Raw genomic sequence first — 15,075 nt, forward strand, 5'->3', positions numbered from 1 at the left:
CCAAAAAAAAATCAACATAAAAATGTGATTAAAGCATAAAACATTGCAGAAATAGTATGTGATAAACTTCGTAAATCTGTTTTAACAAGGTGGTCATTTTCCTGGCAATCAGAGCTGAAGGTCTTCCTCAGTTAGGCTCAGGTTAAGTTTTAGCACTGTTGCTAAACTAAATTAAAGTTCTCATTGCAGAACTTAAGTTTCTCAGTCACAGCTCTTGTAATAAATCTTGATATATACTATGTTTATGTTTTAATTCATATTACAACCCGTGGAAACAACCCATATAACATATTACATGTTACGTTTCCCCCCCTTGCAGTGACAAACCATTACCATATGTTTCAACAGAATTTGCAATGAAAATAGTCACTTTTTTTGCACTTAATTGTCGCTGAATATTTTATTTACAAGACACTACTCTTTAACAAAATTACGTTTGTTTTAATATGACCATAAAAATAAATTTTTTATAGTGTGTCCTCCGCTCTTCTGCAGGAGTGATGCCCATGCTCCGGTCTCTGATGCTGGACACGGTTCCGAGCATCCAGCAGACGGCGGCTTTGGCTGTGGGTCGCCTGGCGGACCAAAATGACAATCTGGCAGAAGCTGTGGTGAAAGAGAACATCCTGCCCCAGCTGGTCCATTCTCTGGCCTCGCAGAACGTTAGCATCTCTGCTCCTGGATTCATTCCTTAGTGCTAACTTCTTGTAATATCAGCTTTGGAAGAGTGTAAAGAGGAAAAAACATAGTCAGATTCTGGATGACACTCTGCAAGAGTTGTAAAGTCGGGGTCAAAACCTCTGAATTTGATCATGTTGGGCTTTTTTTTTTCTTCTTTTTTTTGGGCAATTTGCCCTGGGGGCTACTTCAAAACCTCAGTGCTCTTCACCAGGAGAGCAGCTAGCTCTTTGTCTTCTCAAAGAGCTGGCTTAGAGAGACCACGTTTTCTTCTTGTTTTCAAAAGGCGAGTGAAACTCGACGTTTTAAACCCAAAAATGTCACATTTCGACTTCTAAGCTCGTAATGACTCAGGAGAGTGGGAAAGAAAATCACTCAAACATGCAGCAATTTTTTTAAAGTGACTCATTCCCTTTTAATTTCACACACAGTCCTGTTCAAGTTTCTTTGGTTTACAGCACCAAAACTCAACAACTGTGATTTCAAAGTATGCCACCAGTCGGATTTGGTTTCAGTTTCATATCCAATCACACGCAGGGAGTCGAGAGAAATTACAAGACATTCAAATTCAGTTTTCCTGTTGATGCCAGTTGTTAAAGTGTTACAAGGATTTGCTCAATATCTTCAGAAGTAATGAAAGCAAAAAATTATGTATACAATAAGCATAGTTTTGTTTTTATTTCAGTGACGTCATTAAATAATGACACGTGAGAAGAATACAATTAAAAAGTAACATGAAGTAGAACCCGTCTCTTAAATGAGTAAAAGAAAAAAAGAAGCTATTTCAAGGGTAAACTTAACCCCTTAAATAGTTTGTTTTCTTTAAAAAAAAAAGTCCAAATTGATTCTAATAAAAAAAAAAAGTTCCTCTCTTATCTCAACAGTTGATGTGCGCTCTTTTTTGTGTTTTTATGTGCAGAGGTTTTATAAGAAGGCGGCAGCATTTGTTCTGCGCGCCGTGTCCAAGCACTCTCCTGACCTGGCCCAGGCAGTAGTGAGCAGCGGGGGGGTCGATGCTCTGGTTCTCTGCCTGGAGGAGTTTGACCCCGGGGTGAAGGAGGCCGCTGCCTGGGCTCTGGGCTGCATCGCACGACACAATGCATGTAGGCACAGAGAGCTGCTCTGATTTACATCTGCTTTTTTTTTTTTTTTTTTTGCGACGGTGGAGGCAGTCTTTTTTTCTTATGTTAGATTTCGGAAACTCTCGTTTGGATCGCTTTTGTTTTTTTGTTTTTTTTAAAAGAAACTTTAAACAGAAAAAAAAAACAGCTTTACCAATATCCCGTCTTTGTGTCCACGACCTCTCCGTGTCACCGTGCAGCTCTGTCCCAGGCGGTGGTGGAGGCAGGAGCGACCCCCCTGCTGGTGTTGTGTCTCTTGGAGCCCGAGATGGCCCTCAAACGCATCGTGGCCTCCACGCTCAGCGACATCTGCAAGCACACGCCAGAGCTGGCCCAGACCGTGGTGGACAACGGCGCCATCGCACACCTGGCCCAGATGATCCTCAGCCGGGACGCCAAGCTCAAGGTGAGCCTGCTGGCTGGTGAAAGGGTCAGAAAAATCAAAACACTGAGAAACCGTATCTTAGTAACAAGACATCATATATTAAAAAATATAAGAAAGCAGATTAATTTAAATACTAATTCATTTGAAATTGAATAGACATTTTCTGTGGCAAAAAAAAGCCAATTTGACAATTTCCTGTCATTAAAAAAATTGACTCAAAATATAATAACAATCAGCAATAATCTCTTATTTATATCATGAAATCATTTATCATAAAAACTGCAATTAAGAAGAAGTGAATTCAATTTTATCATTAAATTAAATGTAGGCATTGGTGTTTGTATTGGTAAAAGTGAAGTGGCACTTTTGAAAAATATACTTTATATTATAATTTAAAACTAAAGGATAAGTTGTTGAACATAAAATATATTTTTATTTTAATTTAATTTATACATACGTGTGTGCGTGTATATCCTTAGAGATTCTTAGTTTTATGAAATAAAAAGTCACTTTTCTTTTGCGGTTTGGGACAATCAAAAAATCTCTAAAAATCCAAAATATGATAAAAAAAATAAAATAAAAACATCTATTTTGGGGGATTGAAGTTTTTATTCTTAATCATTTTAAGCAAACTCAGAGTAACCTTTACAGCTTTGCAGAAAACCTTCGATTGAAATAAGTTTAATGTTTCAAACACAAATGTCGATGCTGCAGTTTTTCCAGAGAGAAACGATGTCTGAGCTTCAAAACCGACAGTTTTCTCTGAAGCTTTTCTGGGGTCTGGTTGTCTCCATTCAGAGGCAGGTGTTCTCCGCCCTCAGCCAAATCAGCAAACACTCCATCAGCCTGGCCGAGATGGTGATCGAGGCCGAGGTCTTCCCCGCCGCCTTCGTCTCCCTCAAAGATCCGGATGATTACGTCAGGAAGAACGTTGCGACCCTGATGAGGGAGGTGGCGAAACAAACGCCAGAGGTACTGCACGCTCACGCTTCCAGGTCACCAAGAAGGCAGACACACTGAATGAAGTGTGTGTGTGTTTTCCTGCAGCTGTCCCAGCTGATCGTGAACTGCGGTGGGCTGTCAAAGGTGATCGACTACCTGGGAGAGAGCCATGGACAGCTGCGGCTCCCGGGCATCATGATGCTGGGATACGTGGCGGCTCACAATGAAAGCCTCGCCATGGCCGTCATTCTCTGCAAGGTGGGGTCATCTTCTGTTGTAACGTGAATATTAAAACCATAAATGCATGCCCTGCATGTGCAGAGACATTCAAAAGCGTTAATAACCCTTGGCGTTTTTATTTTGAAACATAAACTTCAGTTTGTTTTTCCTGACCACTTAACAGCAGTTCAGAACTTTCAATTATTTTTACTTTCATAACTAAAAATATGAAAAATGTGGCATGCACTCAACATAAAGTTCCAATAAAATAACCCGAGGTTCGTAGTTGCAATAAGGTGCAAGTTATCGATTAATGAGGTCATCTAAGTTGAATTATAAGCGACCGTTTTCTTGAAAACCTGAGTTTTCAAGAAGGCCAATCGTCCTTGCATAACAAAGTGCTGCATTTTTTATAATATGATGAATTCTTAAAAATTCATCATTAAATTTTAACATTATTTTGTGTTATTATGTAAACATCAGATGTTTTGATAATAATGTAAGAAAATGTAGTTTTCTTACATTATCAAACTTACGACATATTTATGAAATGAAACAAAACAGGAAAACTGACATTGCAGAGTAGAAAAATAAAAGATGAAAATAATGAAATATGTGGAACACTTAGCTCCCCATGAACCGGAGAGATGTTCTTCTAAAGGAATGTCAGATCTTTGACATTGAAAATCAACCCTGCTTATTGGAACCATGTTTTTTCCCCTCCATCATGTTACAATTTTTCTCCATTATCTCCTCCACTTTTCTGTCATCACATCCTCGCCTCTTAAGCACGTCAATAATTTTTGGTTGAGAAGCTAACGCTGCTTCACCATGCAACTCAGCTGAATGAGTGCTAATGACGTAAAACTTAAGAAGCTTGTCGAGTGTTTCTATTTCAATACAGAACCACATAAAGTGCATCAAGCATCCCAAATCGAACTCTCTTCCCCTTTCTTGTATGGCTCCACCATCTTTATTCCTGTATCAACTGGCTCTGCTTAACGACAAGCAGTGATGTCTGCTGGATGGTGACCTAACTACAATGCTAAGAAGGTCTAACCGGACATTATTAGTTCATCTATTAGATCTAATTTTAGTCTAACAAACCATTAATCAACCATTTATTATAAGTAGGCTAATCTTTTACCTCCCCAAGTTGTAAACTTTACATAAAGTGGATTTGTAGAGGTTACTATGAATACTTTTCTATGAGACCATAGGCCATAGTTCGCTGGACACCTCCTGATATGTGCCTACCTGTCCTGCAGGGGGTGCCCCAGCTGGCCCTGTGCCTCTCAGAGGAGCATGAGCAGCACATCAAGTCGGCCACAGTGTGGTCAATAGATCAGATAGGTCATCACACCCCTGAGCATGCCAAGGTGGTGGCTGCAGCAAACCTGCTGCCCACGCTGCTGGAGCTCTACATGGACACCAGCAGCTCAGAGGACTTGCAGGCCAAGGTAGGAAGTCCAACAATTGTTCTGGACACCAATTCAGAACGAAGTTTGAGGTTACTTTTGGCGCATCATGTTGTAGTCGGGATAAAGTCAAATTAAACAGGGTTTGTATGGGTGCTTGAAAATGCTTGAATTTCAATTATGTGTTTTCAAAGTTTTAAATGAGCATGAAAGTCATTGAAAGTGTTTGATGTTCAAGCTGCACAGTTTTGTAATAAAGTGCAATCTGACGTTTTATCAAACGCCTACATTTTAAAACCTCATATTTTCATGCACCTAATAAAAAGACAGACATTTTTCCCTCCATGTCTGAAGTCAAATCAGATTAAGCATCTCTTGTTTTGGGTCAGTTTGAATTGCCCAAATTATTTCACGCAAGACATAAATAATTTGTATATTTTTACTTTACCTTGTCCTGCTGTAGAATATCGAATGCTACCGCAAGACATACTAACAATCAATAACTAATGTCATATAATAGTGAATTAAAACCATCTTCTAGTTCATTTTTGTTGTTTTTACCTCTAGAAAACAGTGCTGGAAATGTTTGAAAGCATACATTGAAAATGCCTGAATCTCGCTGTTACGAACCCTGTTGAATGTTTCAGAGCAAGAAGGCGCTGAAGAACATCCTACAGAAGTGCACCTACGTCCCGGCTCTGGAGCCGCTGCTCTACGACGCTCCCAGCAACATCCTCAAACACGTCGTCTGCCAGTTCAGCAAGGTGGGGAGGGCATCTCCAAACGCTCCGACAGGTCTTTGCCACCCGCGCGCTCGGCGACTGGAATAAAACATGTGTCTCTCTGATTCTCAACAGGTGCTTCCCCATGACAGCAAGGCCCGTCGTTTGTTTGTGACCAGCGGCGGACTGAAGAAAGTCCAAGAGATTGACGCAGAGCCGGGCTCCGCTCTGCAGGAATACATCAACGTCATCAACAGCTGCTTCCCTGAGGAGATAGTCAGGTGCAGCTCTGATAACACGACCACCAGTTTGTCCATTTGGTTCAAACTTGACTCAGTTACAAAAGCCAATGCCAGCGGAATCAGGATGTTTAAAAAAATACACAATATTGCCCGGTTCGTTTTTGATGCGTTTGTGTTTTTGCAGGTACTACTCACCAGGCTACTCTGAGATCCTGCTGCAGCGGTTAGAGGGCTACCAGCCGGAAGATTCACTTCACACTCCTCCATCTGAGGGACAGTAAACATTTTTGTGCCTTACAAATCTAAGTGGTCTTATTAAAAGATTCATTTGATGGTGCTAGCAATAATACCATCTTAAATTGCGTCTTAAATAAAACATTTAGGATACAATAAAAAAGAGGATACTCATATTTCCACAGTATGTAGGTCAAAGGGTCAGATTCAGTGTCCAGGGCCAGATTTAAAAGAATGTTGGCCCCTGGGTTGGAGTCAGTTTTGGTTCCCTGTCCACTCAGGAGAAAATCTTATAGTTATGCAAATTACAGTACATTAATAGGTAATCCTGTACATCAGCAGGTATTGATGCACAGTATGTTAACTACGTCCCCATCCAATAACCCCGTAACTCTAAAGAAATTTACTATAACTACATAATTTTTCAAATACTTTCAGTATTGTTTATATTCATAGAATTAAATATATATAAATATATGAATTGAGTTTTACACAAAGTAAAATTTTTGCGAAACAGGCAGTAATTAAGATAAATAAATATAAACCTTTGTGCCCTCACAAAAAAAGATGGGGCCCTACTGCCCCTGTTAGATTTTTCCTAAAGTCCGGCTCTGTCAGTGACGCAGTGACAGGTTGTTGAATTTTAGCTTCTTGTAATAACATTAGACTGACTAGTGCGGTTTTTTTTTTCTAAGTGCCTTTTATCAAACGGAACGCTCTAAATAAACGTTTCGTTTTTATTTTTCAACGCTTTGGAGACATTATTCAGAAAAGCAGCCGTACAAAGAATAACCAAGCCTATCTGACTGAAAGAAGGCATCCTCAGTGGTCGCTCTGCCCCCTGGCGGCCCTGACTGCTCACTGCAGCTCGGCTGGGCTGTGAGCGTGGCTCGTGCAGCAGCTGCGGCGCACATGGCGAGCGGCTCTTTGTTTATTGTCTGCAGGAGTGTCTGCCTGTTCTCCACATTGTACTCAGTTTTCCACAACCACCCACAGCACTGGACTGCCCCGCACTGCGCTGCGCTGCGGCGGAAATCTGCCGTCCAGGCAGCTGCCGCAGACACCGCCAACCATCCCGAATGTTATATTTCTACAAATAGAACATCTCCAACCTAAAGCTGTACCGAGTGAAAGGAGCGTTCAACAGCAATAATCGAGCTGAATTATAAAAAATTAGCCGTTTCTGTGTTGAACACTCCAGGCTGCTGCTACGCAGAGAACCTCCTCCTGCGGTAGCGGCGACTCTCTCCTTCTCTCTGTCGTGTTATTTTTCCATTTATTCACACTGGGAAGGAACACGTCAATAGTTCGTTCACGGCAAAAAAAAATATATATAAAAAAATGACGGTAACTAATAGTCGTGACGGCGGCATATAAAGCTCTTATTTCAGCCATTTTTAATTAGGCTCAAATCTAAACCAAAAGGCGGAACTACAAGCGATTCCAACAAAATAAATGACTTTTATTACGAACAAGCTTTGGCAGCGGTGGAGAAAAAGTCGATAAAACATGGTGGCCACGGATCGTTCGCAAACCTTTGGGGTGCGAACAAGGCGAATAATGTGTGAATAATAAATGATCAAATAACTATAGCTATGCTTAAGGTCGAACCCGTTAAATAACCTTAATATTTACATTACAGGATTTTTTTTAAGGCATCAACTTCACAGAGTCCTTAAAAAAAGGAAGAAATTTTAAATATTTTACATGTAGATTATATGCATGTACCCTTTAATTTTGCGTTTTAAAAAGATTTTTTGGATATTTATGCAATTTATTAAATTAGGGTTAGTTACTGCGCATGTTCACTTCACCTGTATTTTAAAATGATCTATATGGAAAAAAAAATTGCCTTCGTTGATTCAAATGTGGTCATTTTATTTTTTCTAGTCAACGCTTTTAATTTTCCAAATTAAAATGCAATGGATAATTTATGTAAATATACAATTTAAAATAAGTGTAAGTGAGTCACTATTTTGTTTCAAAAATTAAACTTTTTTTTAATTATTATTTAAGAGATCTATGGCATGCCATGTCTAATTTCAATAAGTATAGAAACAAAATATTGAGCTGAATGGTTTTGCAGACCATACAATGAATTTAAATCTTGAATATAAAAAGGAAAAGTTGATAAGCTTTTCTATTTGTAAAAAGAAATGTGAAATTCCACTTTTTTTTCACGTTTACTGGAATGTTTTTTTTTCTCCTTTGCCCCTTATTTATTTCTTTCCATTAAAAAAATATTTACCTTTTGCATTTTTTCTGCTTCATAATTTGACAGTTTTGAGGATTGGTGACTTTCAGTAAATCAGCTTCAACAGACACGACATAGCTCAATGAGTTAGTAATTTTTGACTTTGCCTTGGAGGAAAAAAAAAAAAAAAGTAGTAATTTTTTTTGTTCATTTCTCTGAATTTTATGGTCACTTCAATTTTCACCCCTGCTTTACTGAAAGCTTCACACATAACAGGAAAAAAAAGGAAACAATCTGAATCAGTTAGGCAGAACAAGTGCTTTAATTTGGAGTGATTGCTTTTATGGAATGGAGTGTAATCGTTATTTAACCATGTATGAATAAACAATAAACACACAATTTCATCTTGTCCTGTCTGCCACTGAAAGGAAACACTCGGCAGACCGTAAAACACAGACATGCATACTCTCACACATACGCGTACAAGTAATGCTTAAAGCAACGCCCAGGGTCAGAGAGCATCACAGGCTGCTGAGACCGGAGCACGCTCTGCAGGGTCAGGTGGTGCATGCCAATTTAGAGCGCTCAGGGGGAAAAAAAAACAACAAAAAAGAAACAGTTTCCACCAAAGAGCTTTCGAAGTTTTTAAAACTTAAAAGCCTAATAAAACTGTCCCACATCTGTAGAGGATGCCTGGCCCTGGAGCCGTTTTACATTTGTTCCCCCCCCATGTGTTCCCTATCGCCCCTGGATACGGTTACACACATATGAGCACTGCACATCTCACTCCATTTACCACAGAGAAGAAAAAGAAATAATATGGGGGGGAAAAAAATAAAACATTTAATCCCAACTAACAAGCATTTTTACTAAACACAATGTTCTTAAGCTCACAGGGATTGGGGGGTCTGACTGCTGAGAGGCGATTTTGGCGCGTGAAGCAGTGGCAGCGGGTCAACTTGAAGCTTCAGCAGCAGCAGCAGCGTGTTTGGGGGAGAAAAAAGAACAAAGCGGCGCGCGACATGAACACTGTTCTACTGCATTTACAGAGATGGAGCACGATGATCACCAACATCTCACTGTGGGATGATTGAACAAAAATCTAACATGACTGCATCTGGGTTTGGTGGAAGAAGAGATAAAACACACACTTCCAGAATGCACTCTCTCTCTCTCTCTCTCTCACTCACACACTCTCACACACACACACACAAACAAACAAACAAACATTCTTTTAACAGAGGCAGGACCAGCATGAACCGACGTGGGGGTAAAAAAAAAAATAAAAAAAAAAAATAATGAAAATAATGTGAGCAGATATCACTTTCAGCCTGAGCAGAAAGGAAACACAGATTTACACTTACAGATTTCAAACAAACCCACAAAATTCAAATATTCATTATTCCATTTTTTTTTTTTTTCCTTTTTAACCTCGTTGGTTAGAAAATGATCAATTAAACGGTTTTATTACACGGACTGAGTGACAAGTATACTACCAGGTGCCGAATGGAGGGAAGGTTGCACACACAAAAAAATAATAATACATCAAAGTAAGCACACTGTTAATAAAATAACCCTTTACACTTGTTTTTTTTAAAAAAAGATTACAAAATATAAAATTAAATAATTTGGAGTATAAAGGCACACATCTTGCACAGTGTATACAATGAAAACAGTTATTTAATAAGCAACAGAAGGGACTACTTAACATGGTTTAGGCGGAGGGGCACATACAGAACAGACCGAATGACAGTAAAGAGAGGAAAGGAAACTCAGTCCTGTGACATGCATTTTTTATTTTATTTTTTTTAAAAGTATTAGAACTTGTAAAAATTCAAACAGAGTCATTCTTCATTACCGCAGCACCATTACTTATTCCACAGAGTGGTTCCTTTTTTCCCTCCCTTCTATTATCAGAGACTAAAATCTAATGTAGAAAATAGAAACGTCAATATAATCTATGACACTTAAACAAACATGACGTTGGAAGCTTTTTGCATGAGTCAGAAAGAACGAGCTGACCTGTTTCAGTTGGTGATAACGCGACCTCACACACAAATCACTAACTTACACACGAGTATATTGCATTTCCCTTGTTAAGACCGTTTCCACTAATTGGGGTCGTATTTGTAACATTTGGTTCCTTTCCTCTTGTGCAAAATATACAAAATAATAAAAAAAAGAGCAATGATTGAAAAAAAAAAAAAAAATCAAAGACAGATTAAAAAAAAAAATTAGGGAGAACAATGAAAAAACAAACAAAAAAACACATACACACACACCAGAGTCACAAACGAGGTTAGATAACGTTGCTGTTAGGGGAAAAACGAATCCGCAGCTACTCCTGATCTCCTTCCACCCCAATTTTTTGAACACTGATACGACGCCAGAGGTAAACCGCCTTTTTGTGCAGCACTACTGCGACACCGCAGAGCGCTCCTAACAGAAAGGTTGATTTATATATAATAAAAAAAAAATTAAAATCAACCCCTCTACACCCACGTTAAATATTGCAGTAAATTCTTCCAAACCAACCCGAGTAAAAGACGGACAGACGGGTGCTGTGGGGGAAGGCGGGATCCGAGATCAGGCTTCGGTTCTGAGATGAGCGAGCTCAGTTTGTCTTTCTGCTGCGTATGTAACAGAATAAAAGATCCTGACGAAGAATGAAAGTGCAACAGTTTGGGTTTCACTCATAAGGTGCAGTCGGCAAAGTGAAAAAAAAAAAAAATTATGGGTCCACTTTCCTTTAAATACGTGTTTGATTTTCTACCGAGCAGTGACTTGCTCTTAAAGCTGTCACCAATGACTTCTGGGCAAATTCTCTGCAGCAGGAACAGAAACTGCGATCTCCCACAACAATTGCGAACTATTTTTGGAGGACAATAAAGGAAGCTGCGCACCTCTTCCCCCCCCCCCACCCCCTTCTCATTTTTAGAGATATTCAGCCTTCCCTTTTGCATTAGAAATCATGGTACGTCACAAAGGAAATAAAAAACAAACAAAACAATCACAAACAGACACAGTGGGGAGTAAACGCATTATATAGCCTAGCTATATAATGTAAACAACAAAAATAAAAAGGGGGGAAAGATGAGTGAGGAAGGAGGCAGCTTTGCTTGGCTGGGTGCGTGAACAACTGTTTGGGAGCGGGTTTGGTTGTTGGCCTCTTGGAAGACTGTTTTCTACTCCCTGGAACGAAGCATCAGGCGAGGCTCAACATTCACGGCGAGAGCGGCTTTTAGAAATTCAGCCTCCCACTAAACGATGAGGGATACGACAAATATCACATTGAAAAAGGACAACAAAAAAAATAGCCGGTGCTGGATTTTTTTTTTTTTGAAGGGGKGAGGGAGGGGTTATTAATAATGTTATTAATAACTATAAAAAAAACAAAAAACAAAACCACAGGCCGACATCAATAACTAAACAAGAACACCTGGCATGACAAATGTAATGACTTTTGGACACTTGCTTAAAAACAACCTCATCATCCAAAGTTACATGTGAAAACAGAATTCAACAGGAGAGGTTAAATGTAAACAAATAATGTTTTGTTTAGCTGCAGACAGACGGCACCCCGCTGAAAGAGAGAGAAGCCAACAGCGAACGGACAGAGGGAAGAGGGACACCTTATTAATCCGGCCTCCAGCGCCCCCTCTCCCTCATGCCTTCCTCTCTCCTCCCCCTCCCTGCACTCCCTCCCACCTTCCCTCTCTTTCCCGTGTGCCTCGGTGCTCTTGTCGTTCTGGGGGGCTATGACAGGATGGCGGTGATGAACTCATAAAATCTCTTGGAGTATTGCTCTGGGTTCACGGTGGAGATCTCTGCTCCGGCCTAAAGAGAGAGAGGAACACAAACATACCTCACATTTAGCTCGACGCAAAACAGTTGAGCTGCGGTTTAAGGGGCATCTTTTTCTTTTTACATCCAGCAGACGAAAAATTAACACAGAAGAAATGAAGGACACAAGTAAGGAAGGAAGAAATGATTGACACGAACAAAGATAGAAAAAAAAGGAATGAAGGGAGAAACGACACATAAGGGAAGAAGAAATGTCATCAAGGCAGAAGGATTATAAGGAGGGATTCAAGGAAGAAAGGAGAGGAGGAAGGAGGCAAAAAGGGAAGGAGCGATAGGAGGAAGGACAAAAGATAGGGTAGGGAGTAAGGGCATAAGGAAGAATGGAAAGAAGGACGGACATGTGAGGGGAAACGAGGAAGATCACAAGTAGGAAAGAACACGAAAGGTGGAAGAATCAGGAAAAAAGTACATATTTAAGAAAGGAAGAACAAAAAGAATGGGAATAACACGTCTTCAAAAATGGCAAAGCCCTTGAACTTGTTCATATTTTCTCACATTACAACCACGGCACTTTTTACCCTTTACCAGATCTACTAGATGCAATCATCCACCTACCCCATGTTTGACTGTTTTGGCGGCATGGGCAGCTTTCTTTTTGGCATCATAATGCTGCAGGATGTCTATAACAGCCATGAAGTAAACCTCCTTTCTGGGAGCACCTGTAGTTTGAAGCAAACCAACTTAAGACAATGTATGCATCTGTAGAAACAGGTACAGGAAACAGACATTTACTATAGATTTGTGAAAGTCAACCCTCAGCCACTAGAGGGAGCTCTCAGTTCTATTTAACAGTATCTCCCCGTTATAAAGCTGACGCAACCGATTAGACAGGCACCCACCGTCGTTGCTTTTGATGGCGTAGACGTCAATGGTGGGATCGAACTCTCCAGGTGACAGCGGCTTGGTGCTATCCAGGGTGTTGCTGGGACTGTCGGGGGGTGTCCCGATGACCCCGCCGTCGCTCTCGCCCTCCTCCTCCGCCTCAATGTCCTCGGTCTCCACCTCTTCCTGCTCGGCTCGCTCAACGTCGTGGATCCCCACGAGCAGACTGTAATCCATGAGCTTCAACTGGGCCAAGAACTGAGGAGGACGGCGAGAGGGTTGAGCAATGGCAGACACAACGGCAAAGTGCGGAGACGCAACAAGAACCGAGACGCCTGCGTGTCCGTACCTCAACGTCTTTCCTAAGCTTCTCCAGGAACATTTTTTTGTTCTCCCCGTCGATGTAAATCTTCTGCCCGTCGTTGATGAAGTCATTGTCCTTGTAGGTGGGCAGCTCCTTAGCCTGTCCATTAGTGCCAGAGATTAGCATCCAGACAGAAACTCCAAGACAGACTCGGGAATACTGGGCTAAAATCTAAAGACCAGTTTATTCTTGGAATACAAGGAGGAAGAAAAGTTGCAACGCTACCAGCAAGATAAGTTTTTTCTGGATACTAAAAAACATCTGAGCAGCATAGAGTATGTAAATCTACAAGATGTTGTACTTGTTTTGCCCAACATATTTCAAGGTATTTCGAAAGGCCCAATCCTCAGTCAACATTGAATGCCTCAATGCTTCTGACAGCAGATCTTGCATGTTGAAATACCCCGTGTATCAACAAAGTTTCGAGTCTGTGGTCGGTTGATTACTGTTTTCAGATTCAGTCAAACATCAGATATATTCCTGTTTAACACAGTGCATGCAGCATGCTCACAGAAGAGTACAGATCCAGCTGATGCATCATCTGCACTTATCGAACATTTTCTTTGGGAACGGGTTAACTTTTACTCATGTCATATACTGTATGCTTAAACAGTGCTTCAAATGCAACTTGCAGATCCATACGCTCTGTCACTAAGAAAAGGCAGACTTAAAGGGCATATTTCATTGATCGTTTTTTTTTACAAGTTGTGTTTCCAATGATAACTTTCGTTTAAAGGTCTAAAAAAAAAAAACGAGCTGAAAATGACTGAGGTCTCCGGCTGAAATGCAAGTTCTTATTATAAAGTGTTATGTGGCAATTTGTCCCATGAGGACGAGGAAGGCGCGACGGTGAGCACCATGGAGACCTGAAATACTTTCTCTATTAAAACAGATGAGAAGGCTCTGCTGTGGAAGCCATAATGTGGACCAAACTGAAAATACTGACTAAAGGTCTGGTTTCAAAAGCGCTCACTTAGGACTCATATGCTTTGGGAAACAGTGAAAAGGATAACTGTGATCCAAATAAAGATTTGTTTTGATGCTGATTACCCTGAATTGGTATGAAATATGCCCTTTAAAGCTGTGTAAAGAGGTGGCTTTGTTATGAAAACCAACCGGATCAGACGAATTGTGCAAGGTTCTTCTAAGATGCAAGACAAGATATGGTTGGAAATACCACAACAATTTGATCCAATGAAGTCAGTGTATTTATAGGATTAATTCATACATATCAGCCAACTTGCAAAATACAGGACTCTCCCGACTAGGATTTATTATCCTTTTATTAAATTGCGCTGCAGTACTGCCCACACCCTGTAGGGGGGAGCATTGTTATGGCGGGGAAGGATGGGGAGCCAACTTTTGAGTCACTGAGGAAAAATAAGAGCAGGAAATGAGGTAACAGGGCAACAGCTGCAGTTTAGCTACTACAATGTTTCTATAGCAGCAGGAGAAGAGCAGCAACACATGACTTCATAGCAACTAGACTGTGCACAGACAGGACAACATTGACACACATTCATACACATACAGACAAATCCATTTCACAAATGGGGACACTGGGAGCACATATATACATCCAGACATAGACCTCCAAATCGCAATAAACATGGGATGCACAACTTGACCGACTGGGACACTTTATGGGTGACATGAAATGACACATGACAATGTATCTATGAGGCTGAATCCAGAGAGAACAGAAGTTGGAGAACCCAGCACCTAGGCTGATAGATTTGCTGCAGTACTGACTACAAAAGCAATGCGTATGACTCTTAGGTGTGTGTGCCACTGATATAGAGAAGAAAACGGGAAAACAGAGGTGAATATCAAAAAAAAAAAAGAGAGAAAAGGAGGACTGCTGAAGAGG

General features: G+C 40.5%; 2 protein-coding genes across 5 annotated transcripts in view; one reads left to right on the forward strand and one right to left on the reverse strand.

The window, feature by feature from the left end:
* spag6 (sperm associated antigen 6) overlaps positions 1-6,028 on the forward strand; it is a 6,742-nt gene extending 714 nt beyond the window's left edge. Inside the window, exons 3-11 of the mRNA XM_008438573.2 lie at positions 496-662; positions 1,598-1,781; positions 2,000-2,205; positions 2,983-3,156; positions 3,232-3,384; positions 4,614-4,805; positions 5,411-5,527; positions 5,621-5,766; positions 5,912-6,028. Coding sequence (XP_008436795.1) covers positions 496-662; positions 1,598-1,781; positions 2,000-2,205; positions 2,983-3,156; positions 3,232-3,384; positions 4,614-4,805; positions 5,411-5,527; positions 5,621-5,766; positions 5,912-6,008 — 1,436 coding nt within the window. The 3' untranslated portion in view covers positions 6,009-6,028. The remainder of the gene's footprint in view (positions 1-495; positions 663-1,597; positions 1,782-1,999; positions 2,206-2,982; positions 3,157-3,231; positions 3,385-4,613; positions 4,806-5,410; positions 5,528-5,620; positions 5,767-5,911) is intronic.
* A 2,426-nt stretch (positions 6,029-8,454) lies between these two features.
* The window catches only part of pip4k2aa (phosphatidylinositol-5-phosphate 4-kinase, type II, alpha a), a 32,422-nt gene continuing 25,801 nt past the window's right edge, over positions 8,455-15,075 (reverse strand). For all 4 annotated transcript variants that reach the window (XM_017301941.1, XM_008438571.2, XM_008438572.2 and 1 more), the window contains 4 exons: positions 13,191-13,304; positions 12,859-13,099; positions 12,575-12,678; positions 8,455-11,992 (listed from right to left, as the gene is read on the reverse strand). In XM_017301941.1, the coding sequence (XP_017157430.1) occupies positions 11,912-11,992; positions 12,575-12,678; positions 12,859-13,099; positions 13,191-13,304 (540 nt within the window). In that variant the 3' untranslated portion in view covers positions 8,455-11,911. The remainder of the gene's footprint in view (positions 11,993-12,574; positions 12,679-12,858; positions 13,100-13,190; positions 13,305-15,075) is intronic.

This window comes from Poecilia reticulata, linkage group LG20 (genome assembly GCF_000633615.1).
Source record: "Poecilia reticulata strain Guanapo linkage group LG20, Guppy_female_1.0+MT, whole genome shotgun sequence".
Lineage (NCBI taxonomy): Eukaryota > Metazoa > Chordata > Actinopteri > Cyprinodontiformes > Poeciliidae > Poecilia > Poecilia reticulata.